The 15,990-nt window shown below is 42.6% G+C and overlaps 2 protein-coding genes across 16 annotated transcripts in view; one reads left to right on the top strand and one right to left on the bottom strand.

Moving 5' to 3' along the window:
- LOC117544637 (protein NLRC3-like) overlaps window positions 1–15,990 on the bottom strand; it is a 28,331-nt gene that overhangs the window by 11,892 nt on the left and 449 nt on the right. For 6 of the 15 annotated variants that reach the window (XM_034213839.1, XM_034213842.1, XM_034213841.1 and 3 more), the window contains exons 2-5: window positions 15,430–15,585; window positions 10,261–10,365; window positions 9,029–9,163; window positions 8,304–8,408 (exon numbers count right to left, since the gene is read on the bottom strand). In XM_034213839.1, coding sequence (XP_034069730.1) covers window positions 8,304–8,408; window positions 9,029–9,163; window positions 10,261–10,365; window positions 15,430–15,554 — 470 coding nt within the window. In that variant the 5' untranslated portion in view covers window positions 15,555–15,585. Of the gene's footprint in view, window positions 1–8,303; window positions 8,409–9,028; window positions 9,164–10,260; window positions 10,366–10,983; window positions 11,023–15,429; window positions 15,586–15,990 lie in introns of those variants that run through there. The other 9 variants (XM_034213851.1, XM_034213852.1, XM_034213854.1 and 6 more) reach the window with 8 other exon arrangements.
- LOC117544639 (zinc finger MYM-type protein 1-like) lies at window positions 637–3,848 on the top strand. The gene is made up of 2 exons (XM_034213855.1): window positions 637–886; window positions 990–3,848. Exons 1-2 carry the CDS (start codon window positions 691–693, stop codon window positions 3,365–3,367), a joined length of 2,574 nt encoding a protein of 857 aa, XP_034069746.1. The 5' UTR covers window positions 637–690; the 3' UTR covers window positions 3,368–3,848.

Below are 15,990 nucleotides of genomic sequence, written 5' to 3'. Positions count from 1 at the left end.
ATTGACTGTATGATCAGTATGACGGATGAACAGATCGCTACTGGGCTTTCAACTAAAGACACAGCCACGCAGAAACTGCGGCATGTGTACGGCTCCTTACAGTGGCGTAGCAGAGGCCCCCGCACCTAAGCCCCGGAGCTTAGGGGGCCCCGCCCCCACTGTAGGCTATCCTCTTAGATTTCGTAACGCGGGAACAGGGCGCAGAGGGCGGGCCCCCCCCCTCCCTGCTATGTTGCTACGTCATGTGTACGCTGCCTGTAGTAGTACAACAGTGTATCATTATAATTATTTGCTCACCTGCGATAGGGCTAGCCGGCTGATAACTAATGTTCATTGGCAGGCTGGGCAGCGTTCAAAACAAAGCGGGAAGCATTGCTCATATAAATAACGTTCATTAGTTGCGTTGCCGGTAAACATGAAAAATGAAGCGCCACTACCCAAGCGGTGCTCAGAAAAGCAAAATGAGAGCGAAAGCCGAACAGGAGAGGGCAAAACTACCTAAAATAACGTCATTGTTCCGGCAGGCAGCAAAGGTAGACGTAGACTCTAACGTTACTGCAGATAGACCGCTAGCAACCCCCCCCGGCCGTCAGCTCCGAGTCCAGGCAGACAGCCCAGCAGCCCCGTTACAGCTAGACAGGTTAGACATTAGAATAATAGAAAGTTTTATTCGCCATAACCAGTAAGAGTATGCTACAGGTTACATTGGAATTGGAATCTAATCCGTTCATTTTTGCAGGTCAGCAAGAAGTCAGCTGTGCCCCCTCCGAGGCCAGTTCAGACATAGGCATAGACAAGGCTGCCCAGCCAGCTAGCCGTGCCCCCACAGACCCCAGCAGCCCCGTTACAGCCGAGCCAGCTAGTCGTGCCTCACGCTTCGAGACAGGTTAGAATAATAGAACGTTTTATTCGCCAATCGCCATAAACAGTACGATTCAGTATGCTACAGGTTACATTGGAATTGCAATATAATCCGTTCCTTTTTGCAGGTCAGCAAGAAGTCAGCTGTGCCCCCTCCGAGGCCAGTTCAGACATAGCCAAGGTTGCCCAGCCAGCTAGCCGTGCCCCGACAGTGACAGCAGCTCCCACCCACCCCAGGGACACGTTGGCCAGCGACAACTCTGTGACTGAATACCCTACTGATAGGGGGAAATTCCCTGTAGATTTAGAAGACGATGATGTTAAACGGTACATTCTGAATAACGGGCCATGCAAGCCTGAAGGGCCATTCAAAAGGGATGGGAAGGGAAGGTGCTTTTCAAAAGAGTTCTATAACAAAACATCCAAAATTGGATGTAGAATTCCACGAAAGTGGCTATGTTACTCGCCATCTATGGACCGGGTGTACTGTGAGCAGTGCTGGCTGTTCGGTGACAGACCGTCTGCCCATCACCTCCACCAAGCGTGGAGAATAGGAATAAATGATTGGCAGGGTCTCTCTAAAAAGATTAAGGAACACGAATTCTCTCGCTCTCATTTGGCAGCATGTGTCGTGTATGATACGTGGAAAAATAATCTGACCATTGACGCGCAAATATCATCTGAGTTTAAGAGAGAGGTGGGGTTTTGGACCGAGGTCCTAACCAGAATAACTGATGTTACACTAACACTGGCCTCTCGCAACTCTGCTTTCCGGGGTCACAGAGAGAAAATAGGTGATATAGATAATGGTAATTTCTTATCTACCATAGAACTTATGGCGCGTTATGATCCAGTTCTGCAAAGGCTTATTGAAAGCAAAAAGAAGGTGCACTACCTAAGTCCTCAAACTCAAAACGAAATAATTTCATTGCTATCGAAAAAAGTGCAGGACACAATCATTACAGACATACAGAATGTAGAATTCTATTCGATTATAATGGATACTACCCAGGACATTTCAAAAGTAGACCAACTGAGTCAAGTGTTCAGATATGTTACTATAGCAAATGATGAAAATGGAAACCCTACAGAGGTGAAAATAAACGAAAGTTTTTTGGGCTTCCATGCAGTCACAGACCAAACTGCTGCAGGTCTAGAGAGAGAAATTCTCGAATCGATGGAGAGAAAGGGGATACTACTTGGGAAGTGCCGCGGACAAGGATATGACGGGGCTAGCAATATGAGTGGCGTCTACTCCGGTGTACAAAAACGCATAAGGGATAAAGAGCCCAACGCAGTGTACATTCATTGTGCTGCGCACAATTTAAACCTTGTACTCAATGACGCATGCCAAAATATACCTGAGATAAAAGACTTCTACGACACTGTTGAAAGGCTATATGTATTCTTTAGTGGAAGCATCAAACGATGGGAGCTTTTGGAAACACACCTCTCAGTGCCCAAGGCTGGCCAGCCTACACTGAAGAGACTATGCCCGACACGATGGGCATCAAGACAAGACGCCGTCCAATCATTGCGGTTCTGTTATGCTGACATTATGCAAGCGCTAACTAAGATAGACTTGCTCTCCAAAAAAAGCGAGGAACGTGCCGAGGCGACTGGCTTGAAAAAGGCCATGGAGAGCTTTGAGTTTGTTGTAATGACTGTAATACAGGGCAAGGTCCTTGAAACAGTCAACATTGTGTCCCAAGCTCTCCAGCGCAAAGATGTGGACCTCTTACAGGCGACAGCAATGCTTGGTAACGCAACCGATACACTTGCCCAACTCCGAGGAGAGTTTGATGGCTTAAAAGCGCACGCGCAAGACCTGGCATCCTCATGGGGTGTCCACAGTCTCTTCAAAGACAGACGCGCAAGGCGCACAAAGAGGCACTTTTCAGAGCTTTGCGAGGACCAGCGGCTCCAAGACCCAGGGGAGCATTTTAGAGTGGCGGTATTTTACGCAAATATCGATATTGTCGTTGCCCAACTCAAAAATCGATTTGTTGGAATGAGCGAAGTTGCACAGCGATTTTCTTTTCTGCTTCCCCGCAAACTTTTGCGTGCAACAGACAAGGATCTGTCTGAGTCCGCAAGTGCTTTATCAGGCCAGTATAAAGACGACCTGTCAGCCGAGTTTCCTTTCCAGATCCTGTCCCTCCGTAATGCTCTTAGGCCTACTATAAAGAAAATTGAGCGTGGAACAATCAAAGACCTTGCACAAACCCTGCTCATTGAAAATCAGTCCATTTTGCCAAGTATCCCCGATGTTGCCACAGCACTGAAATTGTTTTTAACTATACCCGTGACTGTTGCCAGTGCTGAGAAATCTTTCTCAAAACTTAAATTAATAAAGACAAATTTGAGGAGCACAATGTCGCAAGAGAGACTGTCTGGGTTAGCAGTCCTTAGTATTGAGAGCCGACGCGCGCGCAGTATAGATTTAAAGACTGTTATACAGGACTTTGCGCAGAAGAATGCCAGGAGCTGCGCTCGTATAAAATAATAGGCCTACAAAGCAGCTCCTGATTGCATCCTCTTTGTAGCCTATATAGGATGTGTTTTATTTGTTTGTTTTTTGTAGGCTACTTTTCTTTTATACAGAATGTTATATATATGTGAACCGTTCCGTTGTGTGAACTCCAATGATGATAGGCTATAACGTTCTACAATATACCTTCATGTTACAAAAAATACACAGCCACTTGTTTGTATTTGTCAATGATGTTTAAATCAGATGTATATTATTATACAGTTCCTACTGACCTTACTGTTTAAATCAGATGTATATTATACAGAAAGTTCCTACTGACCCTATACTGTTTAAATCAGATGTATCTATACAGAAAGTTCCTACTGACCTATAGGCCTACTGTTTACAAAAGATGCCTGAAAAATTAAACATTTAAAAAAGTGGCCGCGATGTCTATCCCATGTCACTCTATTATTGATTTAGGGGAGGGGGTGGGGCCCCATGGTCCGACCTGCGGGGGAGCCCCGAAATATTGCGCAACGCCACTGGCTCCTTATCGGTACTGCAATTTTTGGAAGTGCCAGAGCCGCGTTCTGGTGCTCTCCGTCAGAACTGCACCCCTGTCAGACGAGACATATACCACGTGATGACACGTTAGGCTTGTGTTGTGTTCAAGGATCCCGACCTTGGCCAGGAACAAGCACTCACTTGTTTAATTTTTTTGCGGTCTAGATTTCTTCAATTTGTTTCTTTTTTGCGTGTTTATAAATTACCTCGAGGGCCGTACCAAATTGTCTAGCGGGCCGTATACGGCCCGGGGGCCGCAGGTTCCCCACCCCTGGACTAGAGGCACAGAGTGCGAGGTAAACAGCGTGCTGAACTGTTCGAAGAAAGTTTTGATTTGGAAGCTCCAGTTTATTGTGGAAAGAAGGGAAGAAATGGTGTCTGATGATGGGGAGGGGCAGACGGAAGAAGAGGAGTCTGATGATGGGGAGGGGCAGACGGAGCAGGAGTCTGATGATGGGGAGGGGCAGACGGAGGAGGAGGAGGAGGAGGAGGAGGAGGAGGAGGAGGAGGAGGAGGAGGAGGAGGAGGAGGAGGAGGAGGAGTCTGATGATGGGGAGCTGGAGATGGGAGGTTGAGCTGTGCGGGAGGGGATGAAGATGATGGGAAGATGGAGATGGAGATGGAGAAGCAGCCGAGCGAGGAGGAGAGCGGGGTCGTGGCTGTGGAGGAGGCTTCATCAGCGTCGGAGGGGGAGATAGTCCAGGTGCTGGTGGGAGAGCAGGATCTGGACGGTGGCTGGGTCTTCGATAATAAGAACCAGACGCAGAAGAACCGGAGCTGCAACAGAAAGTCTGCAGACGATAAAGTGGATATGAAGGAGAGAGAGGACGGGATGGGAGAGGAGGCTCTGAGAGGTGCAGGGGTCCCTGGGAGTTCCTGTGTGACGGCGAGGGGACGAGCCAGAGGAAGAGAGACAATGGGGAGGAAAATGCAAGATGCAAGGGGGCAGGTCCAGACACGGGGTAAGGAATGGAGAATTTAATGTTTCTAGGGGTGTAACGGTATCCGCATTCGTCCCGTACCGTCACGGTTCGTACGTCACGGTTCGGCACATGCAATCACACGACAAATACGCCTTTTCTTTACGAGTGGGAAAAAAGTCTGTCATTCAGGGCAGTATCCACCAGAGGTGTGGACTCGAGTCACATGACTTGGACTCGAGTCAGACTCGAGTCACACATTTTATGACTTGAGACTCGACTTGACAACATCACAAAAGACTTGCGACTCGACTTGGACTTGAACACCAATGACTCGGGACTTGACTTGGACTTGAGCCTTCTGACTTGAGGTGACTTGCTACTTTAATTCAGAGGTCTCCGACACGCCGATTGCGAGCTGCCGTTGGAAGAGCAGACTCCCGTCGGGGAGAGCAGAATCTTCAGCCGCTCCTACTCTTGCTGAGAATCCTTGCAGGCAGGGGCGGGTCTTTATTTAGCTGGCCCACCATGCGGCCAATCATATGCGAGGACACACTAGGATCATACCATTATGTGAAAGAAGGGTGGGGGGCACAGCATGTGTAGTGGTACTGGCCAGCTGCACAGAGCGACGGGGAGACGGATTTAAATGCAAGCGCGTCGGAAAAAGTCAAGAAATGAGCGAAAACTGAAAAAAGAAGCAGCATCTGGCTGCTTTTCAATGATATTGGAGAAAGCAAAGCTGAGTGCAGGATTTGTAAAATGAAAATAACCTTCAGAGCAGGGTTTTTAAGGCCTTAAAAAGGTCTTAAATATGATTCAGAAGGTCTTAAAAATTATCGGATTTGAAAGGTACTTCTGTGTTGCGATAGCGTCTAAATGTGTTTTGGGGGAAATGTCCGGGCTGCAAAGTAACCAGTACGGTAATAGCCTTTCAGTTCCCCCCAACAATTTGTATTGAATTAAATCAACATGGAACCAGTAATCACTAACTTTGTTTCCCTCGGCCCCTTATTGGAGAACACCCAGCTAGTAACCTAGCAACCAAGCTTCAGCTCATGTAGCCTATCTTCGAATCTACTTACAAATAAATATGGGGAAGTGTCAGTTCAATCGTATTTTGTTGGAAAACATCTAATTTAGTGCTTGGTTGAAACCAGTGGAGGGAACGTGTTTGAAGCCCGCTGCATCTTTTGCAAAATAAATTAGCGTTTGTTTTGCTAATGTAGCGTTAGCTAGTGCCGCAGCTCCCGCAACAACACCGGGGGACCTCCGGGCGAAGTTTGGGTCTACGTCAACCCTAAAAGCGGAGGTGCTGTAGACGCTAAATAACGTAGCTAAACACCAATCATACAACAGCAACGATGAAATAGTGTAGCCAAGGCAGCAGAGCTCTGAATATAATAACACACACACACACACACACACACACACACACACACACACACACACACACACACACACACACACACACCACACACACACACACACACACACACACACACACACACACACACACACACACACACACACACACACACACACTAGGGCTGCTCGATTATGGCAATAATCAAGATTATGTTGGTCAATAATTAATATCACGATTATTAAATATGATTATTCATTGACTTTGAAAACATCCATTTATTGAACTTTAAAACAAATAATAATTTGAACAGTATCTTTTGAACTGTTGATTACCCTGAACGTATAATTCAACTGAAAAACTAATACAAAAATTAATTAAATAAATGATACATTACTAAAAAAATCATTAGATCAAATATGTTGTGGTGCACTGTCACAACCTAGCAAAGCAAAATAATCGTTTTTTCCGATTATGTTGTTTTCGTAATTGTGGCAGGCCAAAATCGTAATTGCGATTAAAATATGATTAATTGCACAGCCCTAACACACAAACACACTCAAGCGCACACACATACACACTTTTTGTCTAACACGCTAACACAGTTCTGTACTGTTACGCTGTTGTGTTCAGTCATTGTTCTTATGTTGAACATGAATACATTTACTTTGTAAGTGATTATGGGACGTATTTCTTCTTTATATACATTTTCCTTCATACTTTATTGCCGTGAAATAGGTCTTAAATTCTATTCAAAGTGGTCTTAAAAAGGTGTTAAAAAGTCTTAAATTTGAGTTGGCGAAACCTGCAGGAACCCTGTACAATAAAAAGTCCTGCATTCAAAATGTTACAAGTAAAAGTACAAAAGTATTGGCATCAAAATATACTTAAAGTACCACCTGCAGAGGGATCTAGATGCAGGTGTTCTTTTCCCCATAGAGACCGCCTCGCTGCACATTATCCCTTGCATAAAGATAGATTGTGGGTCCCTTATAACATGTTGTACACAGTGGAAATAAACATTCTGGTTACCTCAACATCAGGGATCTTATACATTAAACTCCTTCTGAATCAAACCGTCACAGTAGCCTTACCTTACTGATCCCTCTTAAATTAGAAAAACACACGTTACTTTACCAGCAGAGAGAAAATGGATTATTAAATTATTAATGTGACTAATAAAGAGCAATTTGATTATTAAGTATTATTCTGTTGATCGATGTCATTACATTTGGTGAAAAACACATAATGACTTGTTTATGACTCGTTTTGTCAAAGTTTAGGACTTGACTAGAGAGAGAGAGAGAGAGAGAGAGAGAGAGACAGACAGACAGACAGACAGGTGAGGGGGAAAGTGGAAGGAGCAATAGCGGGTTTGGGGAGTGTTCTGTCCTTGATGTGTTTTTGGTGGATATCTGTCATGTATGTGTTTCTTGGCTGTGTTTGGCACCACCTTGTGGTGGTTGGTTGACACTGCTAGTGGTTTATTCGATTCCTGTTGCTAGGAGAACAAACGTGTTTGTTTCCGAGTGTGCTTCACGTGTAGCTTGGGTTGTTTTCATATAGAGACATGTTTTGTAAATGTTTGTTATACGTTAAGTTGTGCATACCATGAACGGAACAGATGAAATGTAATGAAAGATGAAATGTGTCACGCTGCAGGAATACGCAGCTGACATGAATTTCACCTCTTCACTTTCTTGGTGTTGCCAGGCACGGATCTGGGTCTTTGCATTGACTCTACATGTAATCACACAACTCTGTTATATCTGCTAATGCTAAACACAACCAGCTCACCAGGTCATCACTATTATTAAGAAACATCTTTAAAATACATCATAAACATACCCAAGTAGTAAAACATGTTTTGGACGATATATTTAGTTTCTAGTGAGTATTTATCAATATCTTTGCCATTTGAAACCATGTTCTGCCACTGATACAATGATGCTATAAATGCATATTGAAATAACCTCAAATAATGTTAGCTTGTTGAACTCTGCTGCCTTTGTTCTGTACTATACTGCACACATGATATTATTAAAGAACAGTTTAACATATTAGATTATATAAAAACTGGATCCTCTTCAGGTCAGGTTACAGCAGAAACTCTTACTTTGTGTCTGAGGGTCCAGGTTCTTTACTGAAGTATATAGGTTCCTGTTTAGACCAGTCACTCTTCAGAGACAGACAGCTGGGGACTGGAGACTCTGCTCTCTGTCTGTGGAAACAACACATGTTTTAAACATCATTAGTTCATTCAGAGAGCACATTTTGACTTCTGTCTGTATGTAGATTATTTACTATCGCTGATGACGCCAGGGATCAAGAGTTTAAACTTTGTTACTGTACTGTTACTAAGTTTCTTTACTGCGATCATTAAAGAACAGGTTCGACTAGAAAAGTCATTTCCTGCTGAAAATGCAGAGAAAGCTGAGTATTTGAAAAGCTGAATGGTGACTGTAGCTGAATAAACAAGTGGCTTTTAGTAATAATGTTTAAAAGATGTGCAATAGTTTAAGTATAGATGATCAATCTCCACTAAGTACGTGTTATCCTGCAATAACTAGCTGATACATTGTAGTTAGGGAAACTTCCTCTTTTTGGACACAAATAACGTGGGACGCTTCGTGCCATTGGACAAACTTCCGCACAATGGAAATGTGATGTCCACTTAAAGAGAGAGTGTCATTAACTGTTAATAATAATAATGTTAGCTTGCTGAACTCTGCTTTGTTCTGTACTATACTGCACACATGATATCATTAAAGAACAGTTTAATATATTAGATTATATAAGAACTGGATCCTCTTCAGGTCAGGTTACAGCAGAAACTCTTACTTTGTGTCTGAGGGTCCAGGTTCTTTACTGAAGTTTGGAGGTCTGCCTTTAGACCGGTCACTCTTCAGAGACAGACAGCTGGAGACTGAAGATGTGTCCTCTTCCTCATCTTTTAAATCACTCATCTTCTCCAGTCTGAGAGATACAACACACACACACACACACACACACACACACACACACACACACACACACACCACACACACACACACACACACACACACACACACACACACACACACACACACACACACACACACACACACACACACACACACACACACACACACACACACACACACTTGTTTCAATCATAACCATCATAATAATACACTTGTGTATTACAGAGAGAGAGACAGAGAGAGAGACAGAGAGAGAGAGAGAGAGAGAGAGAGAGAGAGAGAGAGAGAGAGAGAGAGAGAGACAGAGAGAGAGAGAGAGAGGTGTGAGGGGGAAATAGGGAAAGGGGAAGTGGAAGGAGCAATAGCGGGTTTGGGGAGTGTTCTGTCCTTGATGTGTGTTTGGTGGATATCTGTCATGTATGTGTTTCTTGGCTGTGTTTGGCACCACCTTGTGGTGGTCGGTTGACACTGCTAGTGGTTTATTCGATTCCTGTTGCTAGGAGAACAAACTTGTTTGTTTCCGAGTGTGCTTCACGTGTAGCTTGGGTTGTTTTCATATAGAGACATGTTTTGTAAATGTTTGTTATACGTTAAGTTGTGCATACCATGAACGGAACAGATGAAATGTAATGAAAGATGAAATGTGTCACGCTGCAGGAATACGCAGCTGACTGAATTTCACCTCTTCACTTTCTTGGTGTTGCCAGGCACGGATCTGGGTCTTTGCATTGACTCTACATGTAATCACACAACTCTGTTATATCTGCTAATGCTAAACACAACCAGCTCACCAGGTCATCACTATCATTAATAAACATCTTTAAAATACATCATAAACATACCCAAGTAGTAAATCATGTTTTGGACGATATATTTAGTTTCTAGTGAGTATTTATCAATATCTTTGCCATTTGAAACCATGTTCTGCCACTGATACAACGATGCTATCAATGCATATTGAAATAACCTCAAATAACGTTAGCTTGCTGAACTCTGCTGCCTTTGTTCTGTACTATACTGCACACATGATATTATTAAAGAACAGTTTAACATATTAGATTATATAAAAACTGGATCCTCTTCAGGTCAGGTTACAGCAGAAACTCTTACTTTGTGTCTGAGGGTCCAGGTTCTTTACTGAAGTTTAGAGGAAAGTCTTTAGACCGGTCACTCTTCAGAGACAGACAGCTGGGGACTGGAGACTCTGCTCTCTGTCTGTGGAAACAACACATGTTTTAAACATCATTAGTTCATTCAGAGAGCACATTTTGACTTCTGTCTGTGTGTAGATTATTTACTATCGCTGATGACGCAAGGGATCAAGAGTTTAAGCTTTGTTACTGTACTGTTACTAAGTTTCTTTACTGTGATCATTAAAGAACAGGTTCGACTAGAAAAGGCATTTCCCGCTGAAAAAGCAGAGAAAGCTGAGTATTTGAAAAGCTGAATGGTGACTGCAGCTGAATAAACAAGTGGCTTTTAGTAATAATGTTTAAAAGATGTGCAATAGTTTAAGTAGTTGATCAATCTCCACTAAGTACGTGTTATCCTGCAATAACTAGCTGATACATTGTAGTTAGGGAAACTTCCTCTTTTTGGACACAAATAACGTGGGACGCTTCGTGCCATTGGACAAACTTCCGCACAATGGAAATGTGACGTCCACTTAAAGAGAGAGTGTCATTAACTGTTAATAATAATAATGTTAGCTTGCTGTACTCTGCTTTGTTCTGTACTATACTGCACACATGATATTATTAAAGAACAGTTTAATATATTAGATTATATAAGAACTGGATCCTCTTCAGGTCAGGTTACAGCAGAAACTCTTACTTTGTGTCTGAGGGTCCAGGTTCTTTACTGAAGTTTGGAGGTCTGAATCATGGGTATTTGTTTAAGGTGTTAGAGAAGGCGGGGCTTGGGAGGAGGCTAGTGGGATGGATCAGGAGAGTTTATGGTAGAGCAGTTAGTTGTGTAAAGGTGAATGGGATTTTAACTAATGTGTTTAGGCTAGGGAGGTCAGTCCGGCAAGGATGCCCTCTCTCGGCGATGCTGTATGCGTTGTCAGCGGAGCCACTGGCGGGCCTGCTACAGCAGAGTGAGGATGTGAAGGGAGTGGAGGTACCGGGGGAAAGGAAAGCTTGGTGTATCAGCATGCTGATGACACCACGATAACAGTTAAGGATATCGGGAGCATGAAAGGAGTGTTTGATAGTGTGGATATATAGGGCTTCAGGGGCGAGGGTAAATATAGAGGAATCAGAATGTGTGGTCTTAGGGAAGGAAAGTGTGGGGAGGGTAGAAATAGGTCTGAAGAAAACAAAGAGTACTTTAGCGTGCTAGGGGTTAACTTAGGAATACAAGATGGAGAGGGTAGGGATGTTCAGTTTGAAAGTAAATGGTGTTCAAAAGACATTGAGATTTTGGAAAAGAAGGAAACTGAATTTAAGGGGAAAGGTCATTGTTGTTAATGGGTTAATTAAGAGTAAGTTAGTTTATGTAATGAATGCTTTGGATGGTCCAGAAAGGATAATAAAATAAATTAATAAATTGGTGAGTGACTTTATTTGGGGAGGGAGAGGGGTCAGGATAGCTAGGGAGGTTTTGGAGAATACAAGGATGGAGGATTACAGTGAATACATTTAGAAAGGAAACTAAAAACAATAAGAGTTAAAATGATGTTAAAGTATTTCAATAAAAAGGATGACCATATATGAAAGGTGCTTTTGAGGGATGTGTTAAATAAGTGTGGGGGGTGTGGGGATAGTGGTATTTTTATGAGCCTTAAGAAAGGGGGGATGAGTGAGTTTCAGAGGGAAGTGGTGAGTGCATGGGGGGGGGGGGTCGAATGTGAGATATGAATGTGTGAGCGCAAAACAAGTGTGGAAGCAACCCATCTTCCTGAATCAAAGGATTGTGAAGGAACAAAAGGTCATCTTCAATTTGCCAAGTTGGGGGCGGGGTTCAGAGTTGTGAGGGATTTAGTGTATGAGTATGTTCCGGGTTTCATGAGGGCACAGGTGATAGTGGATGAGGTTAGATGTGAAAAAGATCTGGATGAACTTGAGAGTGAATGGTAACAGTGTGGAGTGTGAGCAATTTGATTTCCTGTTCAGGCACAACAGGATCTTCAATCATTTAGTGATAAGTATGTTTGATAGTGAGGTGAAGAAAGAATGTGATGTAGGGTGGGAGTGGAGAATTGTATGCATGAATTTGTTGAATGCAGTAAATTAAGGGTGTTTTCTGTCAGAATAAAATAAATGAAAGGCAGATGTTGGAATGAAAGGTTGATAAAGTGTTTGGAATGGAAGGAGCTCTGGCTGTTGGAGTTATATATATCTCTTTATATTATTTAATAGTTTAAAATGTATTCTCTTGCTGTTTATAGTGTTTATTGTATATGTATTCTTAGTTAGTGTCATAAATGAAAGTAGTTTCTATGCTTTTATTTTGAAGGCATGTTTGGGCACTGGGTGATTAGAGAACCTGGTGTAATTGTATATATTGGAGACAGGTGGGTGGTGGGGCCAGAGCACTAGTAGGCAAAGGGTGTTTCAAGCCACACAAAGGAAAGCCATAGGAAAGGCTTAAAGGAAAGAGATATAGGAAACCTGTTAATTTTATTTTGTAATAGGAATAAAATGCACAACGGAGAATCTTGTCTGGACCTGGATCAAGATCCGCTAACTAGTGCCTCAGCGGCTGTATTATTTTAAGTTAATTATCTGTTTTAGTTCTATATGATTTTGGCCGCTACACTGGCTGTTTGGTGTGAATGGGGAGTGAGTGCAATGTTGGTCTCCTGAATGTTTGTTTAAGTCTTGAAAGACATGCAGTTAAATGAAGAAGAAATATTGCACATTATGAGGGGAGGATGGAAGAAGTATGGGACAAAATGGAAAGGACGATAAAAAGAGACATTGGACTGTTATTCCAGGAAAAGGAGGTTTGTGTGGAGGATTTTGTGGAAGGTTGCTCATTGATTGAAGTTAATGATGGAAAGCTAAGATTTTGAAATATGTTGATTGTGTGATGATTTGTAAAGTTTCCCCTATACTTTTAGGAGTTAGGGTTACTGGGATGTGAATCCCTTTATTTTCTTCTTTTTGTTTGATCTGTTTTGGCTTGAATGTAAGGCCATGGAGTCCCTTTCTTTGAGGGCTCTTTTATATGATTTATGTTATAAAAATGTAAATTATGTATTTTTATAATAAAAGACAATTAAAAAAAAAATCACTCCCGATCTCGGAAGCTGAGCAGGGTCGGGCCGGGTCAGTACTTGGATGGGAGACCGCCTGGGAATAAGCTTTTTTAAAGTGTTTTATTATATTTATTGGTGTATAGAAATGTATTAAATAAAAAGACTGGAGAGAAACATGAAAGCTTGACTCTGTGCTTAAATACACCTCTGTTTGTCCGCTCCAAGACCCTCAAAGGACAGACTCTGGACCTCCAGCTTGTCTCCCTGACATGTGTACTTAGGTCATTTCCATCATCCATGAAAACACCCCAGTAAATCCACCTCTTTCTATCCGCTCTAAGACCCTCAAAGGGCGGCCTCATGAGTACCAGCAGGCCGAAGCGGGAAACGTCTGGTCGCTTCTCCGGTGGGCACTTAGTCATTTTTTCCAAAAAAAAATTATTTCTTTTTTTATTATTTAAAAACATATTATCCGTTTTTTTCACTTTTTTCTTCTTTCCACGGATGGGTGAGCCTGGCAGGCCGTCTGTGAGCACACATATCTGGCCTGAAACCTCCAGAATGTTTGAGCTAAGCTCCATAAACTGACAAAATCACCCAGAAATGTCACTTTTATAGGCCAAAAATATATAATACAAATACATTTAAATAGTATAAGGTGCAAATGTGCTCCGGATTACCCGGGGATGGATTTATATAGCTCCATGATAGTAATTAAAAATCATTTTCATGGAAAAAAGTGTTAACAACGCCTGATAACGCCTAAAATAAATCACTTGAATGTAAATATAATGATTATAAATCATTTGTAGTGAGAAGCAAGCTGCAGCACCTGACTTTCTAAACCAAGAAAAGTGCTTTAAACCTGGGGGAAAGCCTTCTAAATGTCGGGGGAACTGTTTTAAATAGGGACAGAGAGTACCCAGAGAACAGGCTGCAGCACCTGACTTTCTAAGGGAGTAAAGGTGCAGCAAACCTGGGGAAAAGTGTTCTAAATGTCGGGGAAACTGTTTTAAATAGGAGGAGAGTGTCATTAACTGTTACCCAGAGAACAGTCTGCAGCACCTCACTTTCTAGCCCAGGAAAAGTGTTCATGCAGCCCCTTAATAACAGTAATAATGATTAGAAAATCATTTCAGGGCAGAAAGGGTGGAGATATACCTTAATGCAGTGTGTTTGTACATCAAGTGGACTGTCAACTGGAAAAAACCCTAACGGTGAGTAAGGTATAAAGATATTAACATGATGACTGTTGGAATGGAACCGGCCACCTTATAGTTGAGAGACCCATGCAGTCACACAGAGCCACAGTCACACCTGGTGATAGGTAGTGTGGCTGGCTGTTTTGAAGGGTACATGAACAGTGGGGGCTTGAATGTGTAGTAAGAAAAGAACACCTGTCTGAGTCCAGAGATCAAAGGTTTCCATGGAGATGTGATCAGTGATCAGTGAAAGGAGAGGGTTTCATGTGAAAGGTTTTTGTCACATCCTTGCCCTCAACAGATATGTTTTAAAAGTTCTACACTTAAATGTTTTTATTTTTCAACCTAAGAGATGTTTTCCTACATGTTCATCAACAAATGAAGTCACAGGAGTTTAGGGTTTGGGACTTATGGCAGGTTTAACATTTCTTTTTAGGCGGATTTCAAGCTCTCCTCCACTCTGTTTTGAGATCTAAGCACTCTAGACTTAACGAGCGGCGCACACTAAGGTTAAAATCTGAAGAAGGCCTCTTTACCAAGCTCCAAGCTAAGTTTAATATTTCAAAAAGTGTAAAATATATCAAATAGCTGAATGCCTTGTGACCGTTTTAAAGTAGGAATGAAGTCTCTAGCTGAAAGTATGTGGAAGGAGAAGCATTTTGCACACGGTGTAGCTAAAAGAGGACATTTTAATATTTGAATGGTTTCTGTAGCTGAAAGTATGCTGAAGGAGTTAAACGGCAAACATTGGTTGAAATAAGTAGAAGAATAAAGATTTGAAGAACAATAGTCTGTTGCTCAGCATTCACACTAATTATCAGATAACATAATAACTGGATGCTCTTCAGGTCAGGTTACAGCAGAAACTCTTACTTTGTGTCTGAGGGTCCAGGTTCATTACTGAAGTTTGGAGGTCTGTCTTTAGACCGGTCACTCTTCAGAGACAGACAGCTGGGGACTGGAGATGTGTCCTCTTCCTCATCTTTTAAATCACTCATCTTCTCCAGTCTGAGAGATAAACCACGAACACTGGAGACACACACACACACACACACACACACAAACACACACACACACATTATAATAACACACTTGTTTCAATCATAACCATCATAATAATACACTTGTGTTATGATATTAGGATCATGCAGAGTCAGACAGCTGTCCCTTTAAGAGAGAGAGAGAGAGAGAGAGAGAGAGAGAGAGAGAGAGAGAGAGAGAGAGAGAGAGAGAGAGAGAGAGAGAGAGAGAGAGAGAGAGAGAGAGAGAGAGAGAGAGAGAGAGAGAGAGAGAGAGAGAGAGAGAGAGAGAGAGGCGCGTGCATGTGTGTGCGCATGGTCGAGCGAGGGAGAGAGAGCGAGCGGAGAAGCGGTGCTGTGTGTTTTTGAAGTGAACGAAACAGCAGCAAAGGTCTGTCGAGTGTCTTCAAAGTTA

The sequence above is a fragment of the Gymnodraco acuticeps genome, unplaced genomic scaffold (assembly GCF_902827175.1).
Source record: "Gymnodraco acuticeps unplaced genomic scaffold, fGymAcu1.1, whole genome shotgun sequence".
Taxonomy (NCBI): domain Eukaryota; kingdom Metazoa; phylum Chordata; class Actinopteri; order Perciformes; family Bathydraconidae; genus Gymnodraco; species Gymnodraco acuticeps.
This window is presented reverse-complemented; position numbering and strand designations above follow the sequence as displayed.